This window comes from Bison bison, unplaced genomic scaffold (assembly GCF_000754665.1).
Source record: "Bison bison bison isolate TAMUID 2011002044 unplaced genomic scaffold, Bison_UMD1.0 scf7180017864384, whole genome shotgun sequence".
NCBI classification, from domain to species: domain Eukaryota; kingdom Metazoa; phylum Chordata; class Mammalia; order Artiodactyla; family Bovidae; genus Bison; species Bison bison.
In genome coordinates this window covers 4,371,517-4,389,112 of record NW_011494956.1, presented here as the reverse complement: position 1 = coordinate 4,389,112, position 17,596 = coordinate 4,371,517, and the positions used below count along the sequence as shown (strand labels likewise).

Here is a 17,596-nt window from a genome sequence, read left to right as displayed (position 1 = left end):
TATGAAAGTGAAGAGTGAGAGTGAAGTTGCTCAGTCACGTCCTACTCTTCGTGACCCCATGGACAGCAGCCTATCAGGCTCCTCCGCCCCTGGGATTGTCCTAGAGAATTAAATTTTATCATTGCTTTTTGTTACAAAAAAATAACTTTAAAATTAAAACATATCTATCTAGCTACATATATATACATATATACATATACATATATATATATATATACACATATTTGGCATTTAATTTTTTCTTTCTTTTAGCTCAAAGGGTAGAAAAATTTTAATACTGTTAATAATATAATCATAAAGTGATTCAGTTCACACAATCTGAAGTCTAACAGATGGGTTTCTAATTCCAATTCCAGCTCTATCACTTGCCATCTGAGTAACCATAGGAAAGTTAGTAACAAACTCTTTATGCTTCTGTTCCTTTAAGCATAAAATGATGGGGAAAGTAGTGCTTATTTCTCATCAAGATATTGCTACAAAAAATTAAAAATTAACACCATAATAATCTTTCAAAAAAGTTTAAAAAATTAACATTTTTGTTACTATAGGAAAGGGACCTGAAAAATGAGAGGTAGGACAAAAACTTACTTTTAAATTTACACAAGTCTGTAGTTTTAAATAATTTTATTTTTTAGCCAAATACACATTTTAAGATAAATTTTAAATCAGAATAAATTTGTTTTGACTAAAACCTCAAGCCAACTCCCCTCCATGTTTATTTAAAAAACTGAATTAATCTGACTTCACAAAGTATTTATATGAATATATCAAGTTTCTCTTTTTCTTATAAATAAGTACAGCTGATTTCATAAGTATGACCACTTTAGACTTCTGCCTTGTAGGATAACCCTATCTTTTCTATCAGGGGTATTTTCTTCAAGACTACTAGTTGCCGATATAATTTTATTTTTTAAATACTGAAGATTTAGGAAATAATACTAGCTTTATAAGACCAGTTACCAGGGTAACTAAACCCTGAGAGTAAGGCAAATAAACCAAACCCTCTGAGGCACAGGACCCCATAAATTGTCTGGAGAGATGGATAAAAAGAGCTCATTATGTCAGAGAATCATAGATTGGAGACTTGGACCAAACTGATTCAGATATTTTGCAGGTAGCATCATGTATTCAAACTTTCCTGGTAGCTCAAAGGTACAGACTCTGCCTGCCAATGCAGGAAACAGGGGTTTTATCCCTGGGTTGGCAAGATCCCCTAGAGGAGGCCATGGCAACACACTTCAATATTCTTGCCTGGGAAATTCCATGGATGGAGGAGCCTGGAGGGCTACAGTCCATGGAGTTTCAAGAGTTAGACACAACTTAGAAACGAAACAACAACAAAAATCATGTATTTGAAGTAATAAAGGTACAGTTGGCAAATGATTGTTTTGTCTTTGTAACACCAGTGAAGAGCTTAATATCTCCACAGTATATCTCAAACTATTAGCAGAAGTCAACAGCTTGAAATGGAGGAGTTGTGGGCTACTTGTACTCTGATAATTTAAAAATTTTGTAAGTAGGCATTACCTTTATAACTAAAAGCAATTACTGTAGATCAAACTGTAAAAGGCAAAAATTCTCTTCACATAATTCAAGTACGGATTTGACTTTGAATAAAAATTTAAGTTTGCTGGAACTTTCTCATTCCATTCTAGTAGCACTGCTATTTCTGTGTTGAAGTACTTTAGAAAAGTTTTTTTGAACCGATTTAAAACTTTTCAAAGGGCAAGAAAGTTTTTCTACTTAAAATGACTTTAATCATATCAACCCAAAAGGTCAAACTTTTTAAAAAATGCCCACAACAGTCATAAAAATAATGCTCATAGGAATTTGATACATTTAAATGTGAAGAATAAGATAAAACTTTCCACAGTTCACTGTGGTAAATATTCCTGGGTCCTGCAAAAACCATAAGGTTTTCACCTTATGTGGTCATACTGAGTCCTCTACCAGACACGTCAGTGTTCTATCTCAGACAGGTCATTGAAACTTTTACAAGCGTTCCCTGTTTCTGTGGCACCATCAACCATACAGTCACTCAAGCTGAAAATCCTTTATTCAGCCCTGCCTCTTCCCTTTCCATGGCCTCTCTCATCAAATCTTTCTCCAGAACCCATTGATTCCATCTACTTAATCTATTTAGAATTTAAAGCCTCTCCACTCCCACTAGAAGACACTGGACTAGATTAATTCAAAAATCTTATAAGCCTCCCTATCACCCATCCCCTCTAATAAGGACCATCTGATAAACTCTCCTGAAAACCTTTCTGTGCCAGTCCCCTGACTGGATCAGTCCCTTGATTGGATCAGAACTATGGTCTAAAGTGGGACTCAGCAAATATTTACTATCTAGCCTTTTAGCGAAAATTCCGTAGGCTTTGAGGGCAATATGGTCTCTGCTGGATGACTCAACTCTACCATTGTGGTACAAGGCAGCCATAGGCAATTTGTAAATAATTGAGCACACTTGTGCTACAACAAAAGTATTTACAGAAAAGAGCCTGGGCCAGACTACAGCTTACCAAACCCTGGCCTGTAAAATAAAGTCTAAATGAATCAGACTCACATTAATTTTCTACTAAATAGCCTGTTCTGAAGTCACACTGAATTATTTGATCTGTCTTTCATGTCTTTAATCATGATGTTTCAGCAGCTTAGCACATCTTTTCCCAATCGGATCCAAACCACTCACCCTCATCCAAATCTCACTTCCTCTACAAACCTCTACGTGAGCAGCATAAATGGAAAAGATCATTTCCATCCTCTTAATCCCCACAACTCTTTTCCTCTCTTTTTCCACAGAATGTTTCATTTTCTACTTGTCATGGACAGGAAGACTGGCATGCTGCAGTCCATGGGGGTCGCAAAGAGTCAGACGCGACTGAGAAACTGAACTGAACTGAACTTCATGCCAGCAGTGACTATTTATACTAAACTGCATTGTCTTCCTTCACATGCCAAATACACCAGTTTATTCATCTGTGTATTATTCCCCTAAGTCAGAGAGGAAAACAACAGAAGTGTTTCCTAATCTTATTTATTTGTTCCTCCCCAACCCACACTTTATTCATCATCACTGATATAAATTTAAGCCAAAAGTTATGATTACCCAAACTATTAGCAGCTGGTTTTTAAAAGCTTAAAGTCTAATGAAGCATGCAAGAAGCAATACACCTGATAATTCTCTCTTTAATCATGTCTTCATGTTAAATACATACCTATATTTTTCACAGATAATTGATGCTAAAAACAATACTATAGAACCACTCCCACCTCATTTGCATAAAGCAGTTGAAAATGTCTACTCAGTTGAACTTGCAGAATAAATTACAAAATAATCACAAGAGAAATGATTAAATTTATCATAGGAATTTTGAAGGAAGGGGAAGGAATAAACTTGGACAAAGTAGGGACTATTTTAAAAACAATTACTGGAAGGATTTTTTTAATGGTATATAATTTCATTTTCTGAATATAATACTCCTACTGAGGCTGGGATGAGGTAGCAGTCAAATGAGGACACTGCCCAGGTGGAGAGTCATTTTCTCCAGACACTTTCCTGAGAGTAGCCAAGTCCTGAGGTAACTCCTAGCAGACAGGGCAGCCAAGGAGACACTGTGGCAAGACCTCAAGCTGCTCAAGCTGCTAGAGATTCTGTGGGACCACGAGTCGTCATCACTTGGTGCCTCTGCATCAGTCTCTTTACTTGTAAAACAAATGCTTAAATGAAAATCTTCCTCTAATTGTAAATGACAGTTAAATTCATCTCTGCAACATTAGAACTTTCAAATCTGATACATATTTAGTGCACAGTAAGTATGGCAAAGAACCTGCCTACCGACACAGCAGACGTGAGACCCGGGTTTTATCCTTGGGTCAGGAAGATCCCCTGAAGGAAGGATGGCAACCTACTCCAGCATTTTTGCCTGGTGAATCCCATGAACAGAGTAGCCTGGCAGGCTACAGTCCATAGGGTCACACAGAATCAGACACGACTGAAGTGACAGCACACACACACGTGCACACACAACTAAGTATTCATTGAATCCGTGAAGAAAGCAAGAAGCTTTTTCAATCCCCAGCATTTATTATTATGTACCTATAATATTATTATTATTATGTAGCATTATTATATAATATTACTACATATTATATACAATATACTATTTACAATAATATATACATATTATTATGTAATATTACATTATTATTATGTAATATTAGTATTATTATGAGCTGTGCCAGAAAACACATACAAATCTATGGATAGAAAAGCCTTTCCAGAGGGCAAGATTTCTGTCCCAGTCAACCCCTGCCCCACCACCAATCCAGCCATAGCAACTAGCACCATATTTTACATAATAACAGATGCTTAATAATACATATTTACTCAAAATAAAAAGATTCAAGGAGTAGGTAATCTGGTTTGTAGATAATCTGGTTTGGGGAAAATCTGGTTTATGTCTACACACAAAAAGTAGACAAATTAGTACCATTTATCAAGCTATATACAAACAACCAATCCTTTTTTTGTACACAGTCTGGTTCTTCCTTACTCCAACATACCCACTAATACACTCAGTAAACACTAATAAGAATATTTGGACAATTTTTTTTAAAGTCATTGATTTCCCATGTAATTCCTAATCATATTTCACATCATGGATGAGGCTGAAGGCAATGCAATATGTTTAAGTGACAGCTAAAGATTTTAACCTTTCCTTCAAAAACAAGCAAAAAAATTAAAAAGCCATGTAGAAACTGAAAACTCTGATGTGTTTGGCTTTCCTTCATACTAATTTAATGAAATATTATCCATTGCTAATGACTAGGTTCTTTGTGTCTGCAAACCTAAACTGTCCTCATTGCCAAGAAGAAGTCTATCAAATAAATCTGCCATAATTAGTTAAAATTACAGCCATCAATCTTAAAAAGCTTTGCCTTCAGAAAAATTTTACTCTGTCTTCTGTACAAACTATGTGTATTAGTTAGCTGCTCAGTTCAGTTCAGTTCAGTCACTCAGTTGGGTCCGACTCTTTGTGATCCTATGAATTGCAGCACGTCAGGCCTCCCTGTCCATCACCAACTCCCAGAGTTCACTCAGACTCACGTCCATCGAGTCGGTTATGCCATCCAGCCATCTCATCCTCTGTCGTCCCCTTCTCCTCCTGCCCCTAATCCCTCCCAGCATCAGAGTCTTTTCCAATGAGTCAACTCTTCGCATGAGGTGGCCGAAGTATTGGAGTTTCGGCTTTAGCATCATTCCTTCCAAAGAACTCCCAGGCCTGATCTTTGGAATTGACTGGTTGGATCTCCTTGCAGTCCAAGGGACTCTCAAGAGTCTTCTCCAACACCACAGTTCAAAAGCATCAGTTCTTCGGTACTCAGCTTTCTTCACAGTCCAACTCTCACATCCATACATGACCACTGGAAAAACCATAGCCTTGACTAGACAGACATTTGTTGGCAAAGTAATGTCTCTGCTTTTGAATATGCTCTCTAGGTTGGTCATAACTTTCCTTCCAAGGAGTAAGTGTCTTTTAATTTCATGGCTGTAATCACCATCTGCAGTGATTTTGGAACCCCCAAAAATAAAGTCTGACACTGTTTCCACTGTTTCCCCATCTATTTCCCACCAGATGCCATGATCTTAGTTTTTCTGAATGTTGAGCTTTAAACCAACTTTTTCACTCTCCTGTTTCACTTTCATCAAGAGGCTTTTGAGTTCCTCTTCACTTTCTGCCATAAGGATGGTGTCATCTGCATATCTGAGGTTATTGATATTTCTCCCGGCAATCTTGATTCCAGCTTGTGGTTCTTCCAGCCCAGCGTTTCTCATGATGTACTCTGCATATAAGTTAAATAAGCAGGGTGACAATATACAGCCTCGATGGACTCCAACAACCAGTCTGTTGTTCCATGTCCAGTTCTAACTGTTGCTTCCTGACCTGCATATAGGTTTCTCAAGAGGCAGGTCAGGGTCTGATATTCCCATCTCTTGAAGAATTTTCCACAGTTTATTGTGATCCACACAGTCAAAGGTTTTGGCATAGTCAATAAAGCAGAAATAGATGTTTTTCTGGAACTCTCTTGCTTTTTCCATGATCCAGCAGATGTTGGCAATTTGATCTCTGGTTCCTCTGCCTTTTCTAAAACCAGCTTGAACATCTGCAAGTTCACAGTTCATGTATTGCTGAAGCCTGGCTTGGAGAATTTTGAGCATTACTTTACTAGCGTGTGCGTGTCCAACTCTTTGTGACCCCATGGACTGCAGCCCACCAGGCTCCTCTGTCCACAGGATTCTCCAGGCAAGAATACTGGAGTGGGTTGCAATTTCCCTCTCCAACAAACTATGTAAGGCAATATAAAATGTAGGCATATTGGTGATGTAGCTTAAATTATGAAAGGTACAACATGGTTATTTCATAGACTAAAATAAGATAGGATCTGGTCACCTATAGAATTTTAATAAATACAAATTATATTTCTTATAACAATGATAAAATCATAAAAACTATGTTCACAAACAGCAAAATGATACAATAAAAACATAATCTTTCCCAATTTTCTAAAAGTAAATGATTCTAAAGAGATTATGCCAATGTTTGACCACGAAGATAAATTTTTCTTCTAAATTAGGTCGGTTCAGTTTTGTCTGAAGAACTAGTACAATATGAGATCCTTGAGGGTGGCATCTTTGTGTATCTCTTTTTCTATAGTGTTAAGTTCAGTACCTGGGTCAAAGTTTTTGCTCAAGACGTGTTCTGAATGCCAAGTGAAAAATCTGCTCACTGATGTCACTTTTTCTAATATTTAATTAGAAGCTAAAAGAAACAAACATTGGTCAACACATGAAAGATCAAAAGCAGCAGCAGCATTTTCAGTTTCTAACCAACAATCAAATTTTAAAATAATTTCTATCTTTGAAATTTAGAAAGTTTGGATGCTTTCCTGCCCTTATAAGTCATTTAATTTCTTCAAATGAAGAAAAAAAAATCTTCACAAATAATTTTAAAGCATCCATAATACTTCTGCCTCTTGAAAAATGCTTCTCCATCTTTTAATGCAATTCACTCTTCAGTTCAGTTCATTTCAGTCGCTCAGTAATATCCGACTCTTTGTGACCCCATAAATCGCAGCATGCCAGGCCTCCCTGTCCATCACCAACTCCCGGAGTTCACTCAGACTCACGTCCATTGAGTCAGTGATGCCATCTAGCCATCTCATCCTCTGTCGTCCCCTTCTCCTCCTGACCCCAATCCCTCCCAGCATCAGAGTCTTTTCCAATGAGTCAACTCTTCACATGAGGTGGCCAAAGGACTGGAGTTTCAGCTTTAGCATCATTCCTTCCAAAGAAATCCCAGGGCTGATCTCCTTCAGAATGGACTGGTTGGATCTCCTTGCAGTCCAAGGGACTCTCAAGAGTCTTCTCCAACACCACAGTTCAAAAGCAGCAATTCTTCAGCACTCAGCTTTCTTCACAGTCCAACTTTCACATCCATACATGACCACAGGAAAAACCATAGCCTTGACTAGACGGACCTTTGTTCTCAAAGTAATGTCTCTGCTTTTTAATATGCTATCTAGGTTGGTCATTCTAAATAAATGTGGTTATATTATACATCATTTGAATGCACATTTCTAGCTTTAGTTTTTTTGCAAAAGACTTATTACTTGCTTTTTATTTTATATTTACTTTAGACTAGGGAAATGATGTGAGATGAAAAGCAAATTCAAGTAATTTTCTTATTTGAGTTTAAAATGGGTCAAAAAGCATGAAGACAACTCACAACATAAACAATGCATTTGGCCCAGGAACCACTACTGAATGTATAGTGCAGTGGTGGTTCAAGAAGTTTTGCAAAGGAGATGAGAGCTTCGAAGACAAGGAGTTCAGTGTCAGGCCATTGGAAGATGACAACGACCAATTGAGAGAATCACTGAAGCTGATCCTCTTAAACTACACAGGAAGTTGCTGAAGAACTCAACATAGACCATTCTATAGTCGTTCCGCATTTGAAGCAAACTGGAAAGGTGAAAAGCTCAATAAGCAATTAAGTGAGTGCCTCATAAGCTGACTAAAAGTAAAAAAAAATCAATGTTTTGAAGTGTTGTTTTCTCTTATCCCAACAAACATCAACAAACCATTTCTTAATCAGATTGTGATGTGGGCTGAAATTTATATTTTGTGGTGGCACTGAATGTAAATGTCATTAATCAGATGTGCTTTTTACAGAAAGAATCCCAATATATGAAATATTTAAAAGGCATATTTGGTGGCGGTTATTGGACTCACCAAAATGATTATTTCCTCTCTGAAAATATCTACCCCACGATTTTGGTATATAGCAACTCCTTGGTTCATTGAAGTATTTGCTTAAAGATAGTTAACTTTATGACTTTGAGGTAAGATAAAGGAATTGACTTTGCAATTTATAAGCTCTTGCTAAATAATGGTAGGAGTAAGGTAGACTGAATTTTTTAAAAACTAGAATGGTAGTTGCATGTTACAATATTTTTCCCTAAAATCTCTATGAGCCTACTTCAAAAGAGCTCATCATACTTTGTCCAGTCTGTTAAAGTCATCAAATCCATTATATATACTGATAGTTGTTCAAATCAAGGGGAGATTGCCAATTTCACAAAGCGTCTTAATTGCAATAAAACACACACACACACACACACACACACTGCAGGGTGAAGTAACTTGAAAAAAAAGTTTGTGGTACTTTCTCATATGAAGAGCTTCAGTGTTCATTTTGTTTTAAGAATAACCCAAACCCTTGTTAAATATTTATTTACATCTAAATTAAATATGGTAAATCTTAACTTAGTATATTTATGAACACTATCTCTAATTTTAAATGTTCATCCAAAAGTCAGTTTAGAATACATATTCGCATGGAAGTGATGTTATAAGATTGCTTTCAAATTAATTCACAGAAGCCTGTCACAATGAACACTAGGGACCATTTTGAGATATGGCAAATGTTCCAGAATCAAGCAGTGACAATAATTCCACAACTCTGTAAATTTAAAAAAAATTATTGAAATTTTCACTTAAAGTGAGCATATGTCAAGGTATATAAATCATATCTCAACAAAGCTATTTTCTTAAAGACTATTTAAACTATTAACTACATAAATCTTGGTATTTTTTTATATAGTAGTGACCTATACTTCCATAAAACTAATTAGTACAGTTAAATTGTCCTTAAAAACTCACATAACAAGTAGCAATTGTTTTGATTTACTAAAATGAGTATATTCTGAACTATAGCCTTAACTGGAGGTAAGGTTAATTAGGAGATTAACAATTCTATTGTAAAATGGTTTTCCTTTTTCAAATAATTTAGAGTCAAATTCATTTCTCCCTGATCTTGGATTACCTACAATTTCAACTGTACTGATCACTTGCCCACAATATTTTTTAAAGGGTACTGTCTTTTAAGGAAAAAATAAATAAAAGAAAAGAGCTCTAAAGTGGTATCAATTGTCCATCCTTCTTATCTTGGTTACTGTCTCATCATCCCTAGGTTTCTCCAGGAAGACAGATATGGTGAGTCATGAAAGAGAAAATGTTACTGCTGCTTCTTTGACTAGAACTTGGGGAGATGGGCATGCATGATTTCAGTTAGCTGGCTCTTTTCACAGAGGCAGTTGTCAAGAAATTTTATCCTCAGTTCACTGATATATCCCAAACATAGTGCCTGACACACACTGGATCTTTCATTAAAAGGCTATTGTTATCTTTTGGTCATACTGGGTCTTAAAGTATCAACTAAATAAATAAAAGCAACCTCAAGCAGTCTTCAGATATCTCATAGTGTCCCTTGTCTTATCAGAAATCAATTGGCCCCTTACTAAACCAGTTTCTTCCAAGCTTAAATCTTAAATAGGGGGCTCCCTTAAATGGGAAGGGTAGTCTGATAAAGGAGCAAAGGGTGAGGAAAAGGAGTTCTTCCTAAAATGCAGAAAGAGGTTTGGGAACCCAAAACCACTACTGGCTCATATGTGGTAACTTTTACAAGCAGAATTTGCCTTCAAGTCCAAATCAAAACGTACATGTGGCAAATTCAAGCTGACCAAAATGGCTGGTAATTTTAAACCAAACATACTCAATGTTTAATACGGTTAGTATGAACATCCTGCTCCATTTTCCTAAGGGTTATATATATATATATATATATATGATTATACATATAATCGATTATATATAAAATAGATTATATATATAATAGATTTTGTAGAAAACTTCTTGGTACACAAGCTAACCATCAATCTCATGTTGCAAGAATAAGTAACTATAAGCAGAACTTTATTTTTTCCTGGGAGACAATAGGGAAATTCTAAAGATGCACATATATGAACCTTTCAAAATTTGTAAGTGTTGATGGCATCAGAACTCCAGTATGTCTATTTTCAATTCAAAATTTCTGCCTTTATTTAAAATTTATATAAAAAGCACTGTTCTTACTTTCATCTGTAATAATTTGTGGTTTTGGACTTTCAAATTGAGGGAAAGATATAGAAACTTCCCTAACTTAAAGAGGAAAATGCAAGGAGATTTAAAATGATAACCAAAAAATAAAAAAGAATGTAGGGAAAATGGTAGAAAAAAAGGTGTCTACCAATACTGCTTCATGACAAACTGACATTATTAAATACCTAAGAAGAAGATAAGGAAACACAGCAGACACTTCACATTTAGTACAAGAAAAGATATTTACATATTAGAAAGATTTTTCTTTCTTATTAAACATGTTTTTTTTTTAATTTTTCACTTATACCTTACATGATGTATTTCCTCCTGGACAACCAGAACCCACTGAGTTACTCTCTCAATATAAAGGTTCAATATGATCTTTATTCTATCTCAAATCAGGGTTAAGACATGACTTTCACAAAAATTTTAGCCTATACCCTGTCTTCCCATTGGTATTTATGATAACTCATCAAATTTGATCATGTTAATTAAATATGTCAGACCATGGTTTTATAATTATGAATAATATCTACTTTTTAAAACAATGATTCATTGTGAATAAAATAATTCAATATATATTCTGCAAGTGTGAATTTCAACTCTTTTAAAATAATTTAGTACAGACTTAGAAAGCCACATGTTCGGGACTTCACTGACAGCCTGATGGTTAAGAATCCACCGTCCAATACAGGGGACATGGATTAGATCCTTCATCAGAGGACTAAGATCCCACATGCCCCCAGGGCAAGTAAGCCCATGAACTGCAAATAAAGAGAAGCCCATGCATTGCAATGAAGAATCTGTGCGCTGCAACTAAGACCTAGCACAGCCAAACATTTTTTTTTTTTAATTTTAAATTAAAAACAACAAAAAAAGTGTCTTCCAAAAGGATGGCACCAATTGACAAAAAAAAAAAAAAAAGCCACGGGTTTTTTCTCTTACCATTCAGTAAACAAGACAACCAGATCCTCCTGATTGGCATAATGTTCCATGATTTCTTTCATCAATCTCACTTTTTGGCCCCCTCCGATTGTATTAATTCCATCACCACCTCTCCACTCTTCTCCTTGACCAAGGACCTATAAATCAAATCAACATTTTATCCCCGGGCAAAACTCAGGTTATGAAGTGTTATAAACACTGGAAGTCACCAACAGCTTGTACAATATAACATAGCATCACTCTTTAAATGCTCATGATGCTAGACAGAAAAAAACTTGATGCCTAGATCAGGTCATAATTCTTTAATGTTATCCACCCCATAAAATGTCATTCTCAATTTTAACATTTCAAAAGAAGACACTAATCCAAGGAAGTTGGGGATTGGTAAGGGAAGCCACAGAAAGTATTTCTCACATCTTATTTCTCTTTATTCAGACTGAAATGAAAAGGAAAGAAAATGAAGAAACCTTCCAGATTACTTTTCAATCTGGCAGGAAATCTGTCTGATGAACAAGGGGGAGCCCTGGAAGCTCAGTGAATCCTGGATGGGGCCCTTGATCTGTTTCCCTGCTGAAAACAAATCAGTCATCCCAAGAAACACAGAGGGCATCAGGTCAAATGCCATCTTCCCTACCTTAAGAATCTTAAGCTTATGTTTCCCTCAAAAGTTTAATTATTTATCAGTGCAAGAAATCACCTAAGCACAATTACTCAGAGCTAAGCCTACAGTCATCCTGCGTTCTGTTTGCTCAGCCTCAGCAGTTGCCTCCTGAATTGTGTGCCTGCTGATGCACCAGGCTGTGAAGAAGCAGGAAACAAATCTATGAGCCCCTCTGCCACAGACACATCTTGGACCTTAGTTTCATCAAAACAAAGTCTGAAGCTCCTGAAACAAGGATCTGCTAACACAGTGGTCCCCAACCATTTTGGCACCTAAGACCAGTTTCATCGAAAACAATTTTCCCATGGACCGGGGTTGGGGATGGTTTTTATATTGTGATATAGAATAAGATATATAATCTGTATTTACAGCCACTCCCCTCACTAGCATTACTGTCATAGCTCCACCTCAGATCATCAGGTTTTAAATTCTCATAAGAGCATGCAACCAAGGTATCTCACATGTTCACAGTTCATGCTCTCCTACAAGAATCTAATGCTGCTGCTGATGACAGGAGGTGGTGCTCAGGTAGTAACGTGAGCGATGAGTGGCTGAAAATATAGATGAAGCTTCCCGCGCTCACCTCCTGCTATGCAGCCAGGTTCCTAACAGGCCATAGACTGGTACCAGTCTGTGGCCTGGGGGTTGGGGGCCACTGTACTAAAAGACCTGTGAATTCAGAGGGAATCAAATGAAGAATACAAAAGAAAAATATAAAAGTAGTTTAGAAAATAAATATTAATTTTAAATTTACTTACCATTGAGCCAAATACAAGCCTGGCTGGTAGAGCTTGTGGGACTCCCAGCCTCAGATCCCTAGTTAGCACTTCCTCACTACTTATATTGAAGGGAGAAAGAAACACTGGTATGGGAATTTGGATTCATATTGGGGCTAGTCTATTAGAACATTAGTTCTTGACCTAAAAAGTGGCTTCCTCTGGCCCTAACATTTGTTATACTTCTGTTCCACAACCCCTTTAGACTTCTCCAATACTACAGTAATACTGGGCCTAAATATCTGAGCACCTACTCTGTGTAGTGCTGTGTTGATTAAGCTCTAGTCTTACTTTCTTTCCACTCCATCAGTGTGACAGACTTTAGTATGCATCAGAATCACATAGAGGGTTTCTTAAAACAGATTGCTGGGCCCAACTCCCAGTCTGATTCAGAAGGTGAGGAGAAGCCTAAGAAACCTCATTCCTATTTCCCAGCTGATGCTGATGTTGGTGGTCTAGGGTCCATCTTCAGAATCATATAATGGAAAGGCAACAGGAGGATCAAAACCTCCAGAGTTAGAGAAAGGGTGCTGGGGTCCAAGATTTGACCCCTTAAAGTTACATGCCCTGGGGCAAGTTTCCTCACTCATAAGTGAAGTAATATCTACCTTACATGGTTTATATAATGAATCAACAGCATGCCATGTATAAAGGTCCTAACAGTGTCTCACACATAAGAAATATTCCACACTCTCCCCATTCTGAACCCTTACGATGTCCTTCATTGGATTTCAGAATTATTTTACCATAATTTTTCTCCATTTCCATGTAGGAAATACTACAGTATTTCCTCTGTATCCTAACAAACTTCTCTAATGTATTTCTCCTTTATCCTATATTAAACACCTAGATCTGTTTCTTTAGCAAAGTCAGCTTCTTTTAACAGTTGTTTTACATTAACATGTGTACCTAGTCTTCTAGCAGTTATGTAGCAAATATTATCTTTTTTGTGCATTATAATATATACTAGAACAGCTCACTTTTTTCCTAAGCAAAAAGCAATCTCTCTCTCCTTGCTTTTTTAAGTTTTACTGTTTTGTTGTGTAAATGTATTAAATTCATTTGTTTGTTTTCCTACCTTGGGATATCTCTCTCTTCTCCTCTATATGTGGAAAAGACTTAGCTGATAAAGCCTCATTTCTATTAAAAAATAAATAACTTTAAAAAAACAAAGCAGGTCTTTCCTAGCTCAGTTTACTAGTCCTACCAAATTTCCCATTTCTTCTGACCGTTTATCAATAAGATATTCTCCTAGAGATGTTATAAAGCCCTTTTATAATGTTACTAAATTCCTCTAAAACAAACAAAAAACAAGAAAAGTACCTCCCAATAATGGAACAGAAAAAGTATCTGCTTCACAATAATGTTTCCAGTTCTCCTAAATGAAGAAATATACCAAGGTAGATAAACCCACTACAAAAAAAAAAATCTTCATATTGAAAAAAATTACTATCAAATCTTAATTATGTTATACCCATACAAAACTCCTTAAAACAAATATATATATACGCTAAGTCACTTCAGTCATGTCCGACTCTGTGCAACCCCGTAGATGGCAGCCCACCAGGCTCCCCTGTCCCTGGGATTCTCCAGGCAAGAACACTGGAGTGGGTTGCCATTTCCTTCTCCAATGCATGAAAGTGAAAAGTGAAAGTGAAGTCGCTCAGTCATATCTGACTCTTAGCGACCCATGGACTGCAGCCTACCAGGCTCCTCCATCCATGGGATTTTCCAGGCAAGAGTACTGGAGTGGGTTGCCATTGCCTTCTCCAATATATATGTATATATATCCTTCTAAATATCCTTCTGTTGTTATATAAAACATGTTTTTACAAAACATTAGCAAATACTAGGAAATTATCGTCTGAGTGGCAGAGTATTAACAAGGCCGAAACCTATCTTTAAAACAATCTAGTAAGTGTAAACTAACAGCAATTATGTAATCAAATTTCATCTCCCTCCTGTGGATTATAGATCATGTTGCTATTGTTATTGTTTTCACTATGAAAAACGTACTTCAGGCACACAGTCTAAAATCTCCATGAATTAAAAGATATACCATACCTTCACAGTATAATTGAAGTATTTGGCTGATTGCATAAATCGATGGAATCCATCACTTTCTTTTGTTGCTACAGTTATGACTAATAATTTATCTGCAAAGACAGAGGGAATAACATAAGACAGTTTACCAAGAGGCTAACTACTCACACTTTACAGAGATCACTATAGTGATTAGAGACCTCATTAAACCCATGGGAATGTTTTGGTTTGTCAGTCTACATGAGAGTAAACAAAGAGCTGTTGAAAAACTAGGCAATTAAAATTGGCTATATTACTACCAAATGACAGACTGTCAAATAATGAATTATTTTAATGGTAAGAAAGTACGTTAATATTTAAGATAAAGCATGCCCTCAATGGACGATTTCAGCACTAAGAGAAACACTTCCAAAATTGCACAAGGTTTTATCTGTAAAGACCAACTCTCCTACATATTATCTAATCAACCAGCTTCATTGTCACCTATAAATCATTGCTGATGAATTACAAACATCAGTTAGGTTCAGAAGGACATTACATTCCTCAAAGCACACATACAAAACAAAAAGATCCAATCATGAGATTAATCCTAACTTTTTCAAATAAATTATGACAAATTGGGAAAAAATACTTAGAAACAGAATCTTAATATTTTTCCTATCAAAGAATGTTTGTAAATGTGAAGTCTATAAAATCCATATTTATATCACCTTCAATGTTTTATTTTTTCATTAAAGAATAAAAACCAAAATCAACACTGCCCTAGTAAATACACAGCTTTGAGTCATCATTTTATAATGGATTATTATTTTCAATCTAACAAAACATCTCTTCTTAATAGAAGAAAACAGATTTAAGGAGTCATCTCAAATTACCTATAGAAGCTATTAAGGAAAAATGCTTATCAGAAAAAGACATGTTGGGCAAACGCAAAAAAGAAACAAACACATCAGAAAACGCCAAAGGTGCTAGAGCATTTTCTTTTTTAAACCTTAGGGTATGAGAGGACCAGTGGACTAAGAAAGCAAAATGTCTTTTTGACATTCTAAGCACTGAGTTCGGAGAAGGCAATGGCACCCTACTCTAGTACTCTTGCCTGGAAAATCCCATGGATGGAGAAGCCTGGTAGGCTGCAGACCATGGGGTCACTAAGAGTCTGAAATGACTGAGAGACTTCACTTTCACTTTTCACTTTCATGAATTGGAAAAGGAAATGGCAACCCACTCCAGTGTTCTTGCCTGGAGAATCCCAGGGATGGGGGAGCGTGGTAGGCTGCCATCTATGGGGTCACACAGAGTCAGACAGGACTGAAACAACTTAGCAGCAGCAGCAAGCACTGAGTTATGTCATTTGACTCTCAATTACTGTTATCAATAAGAAAAAATGTACAGCGTTAAGTATCTCCTAAACAATAAACAACGATTGAAAATGAAATACATAGCATTAATGTATTATCAGTTTAGTTCAGTACAGTTCAGTCGCTCAGTCGTGTCCGACTCTTTGCGACCCCATGGATCACAGCACGCCAGGCCTCCCTGTCCATCACCAACTCCCGGAGTTCACTCAGACTCATGTCCATCGAGTCAGTGATGCCATCCAGCCATCTCATCCTCTGTCATCCCCTTCTCCTCCTGCCCCCAATCCCTCCCAGCATCAGGGTCTTTTCCAATGAGTCAATTCTTCGCATGAGGTGGCCCAAGTACTGGAGTTTCAGCTTTAGTATCATTCCTTCCAAAGAAATCCCAGGACTGATCTCATTTAGAATGGACTGGTTGGATCTCCTTGCAGTCCAAGGGACTCTCAAGAGTCTTCTCCAGCACCACAGTTCAAAAGCATCAGTTTTTCGGCGCTCAGCTTTCTTCACAGTCCAACTCTCACATCCATACATGACCACTGGAAAAACCATAGCCTTGACTAGACGGACCTTTGTTGGCAAAGTAATGTCTCTGCTTTTCAATATGCTATGCTATCTAGGTTGGTCATAACTTTTCTTCCAAGGAATAAGCATCTTTTAATTTCATGGCTGCAGTCACCATCTGCAGTGATTTTCGAGCCCCAGTAAATAAAGTCTGACACTGTTTCCACTGTTTCACTATCTATTTCCCATGAAGTGATGGGACCGGATGCCATGATCTTCGTTTTCTGAATGTTGAGTTTAAGCCAACTTTTTCACTCTCCACTTTCATCAAGAGGCTTTTGAGTTCCTCTTCACTTTCTGCCATAAGGGTGGTGTCATCTGCATATCTGAGGTTATTGATATTTCTCCTGGCAATCTTAATTCCAGCTAACAATCTATTAAAAATCTTATTTCATAAGATCCAAGGTAATCATCAAATTTTGAAAATAAAATATAAGTAAGTGTAACACACATAAAGAAATCAATTCAAGCAAGTCAATCAACAAAAAGGAAAACATTACCATGAAGATAAATATTAACATTTTTATATATTTTTCTAGAAATGTGTATTTCTCACATAACTTCCACCATTATGAGAAACAGATATTCAAGCAAAAATAAAAGTCATTTTCAATAAAGCTGTCAGCACTTTTCTAATAAATTAAAAGCACTTTTTCAATAAATTATTCTTTTTTAAAAAACAAAATTTCATTTGTAAAGTTTCAAACAGGGCTTAATCAATTAAGAAAACTTGACATATTATCATTCACAATAAATTTTGAATAAAAGA

General features: G+C 36.5%; 1 protein-coding gene across 1 annotated transcript in view; it reads right to left on the bottom strand.

The window, feature by feature from the left end:
• Positions 1-17,596, bottom strand: part of PLOD2 (procollagen-lysine, 2-oxoglutarate 5-dioxygenase 2) — a 125,185-nt gene that overhangs the window by 56,488 nt on the left and 51,101 nt on the right. The window contains exons 2-3 of the mRNA XM_010858135.1: positions 14,930-15,021; positions 11,429-11,565 (exon numbers count right to left, since the gene is read on the bottom strand). Coding sequence (XP_010856437.1) covers positions 11,429-11,565; positions 14,930-15,021 — 229 coding nt within the window. The remainder of the gene's footprint in view (positions 1-11,428; positions 11,566-14,929; positions 15,022-17,596) is intronic.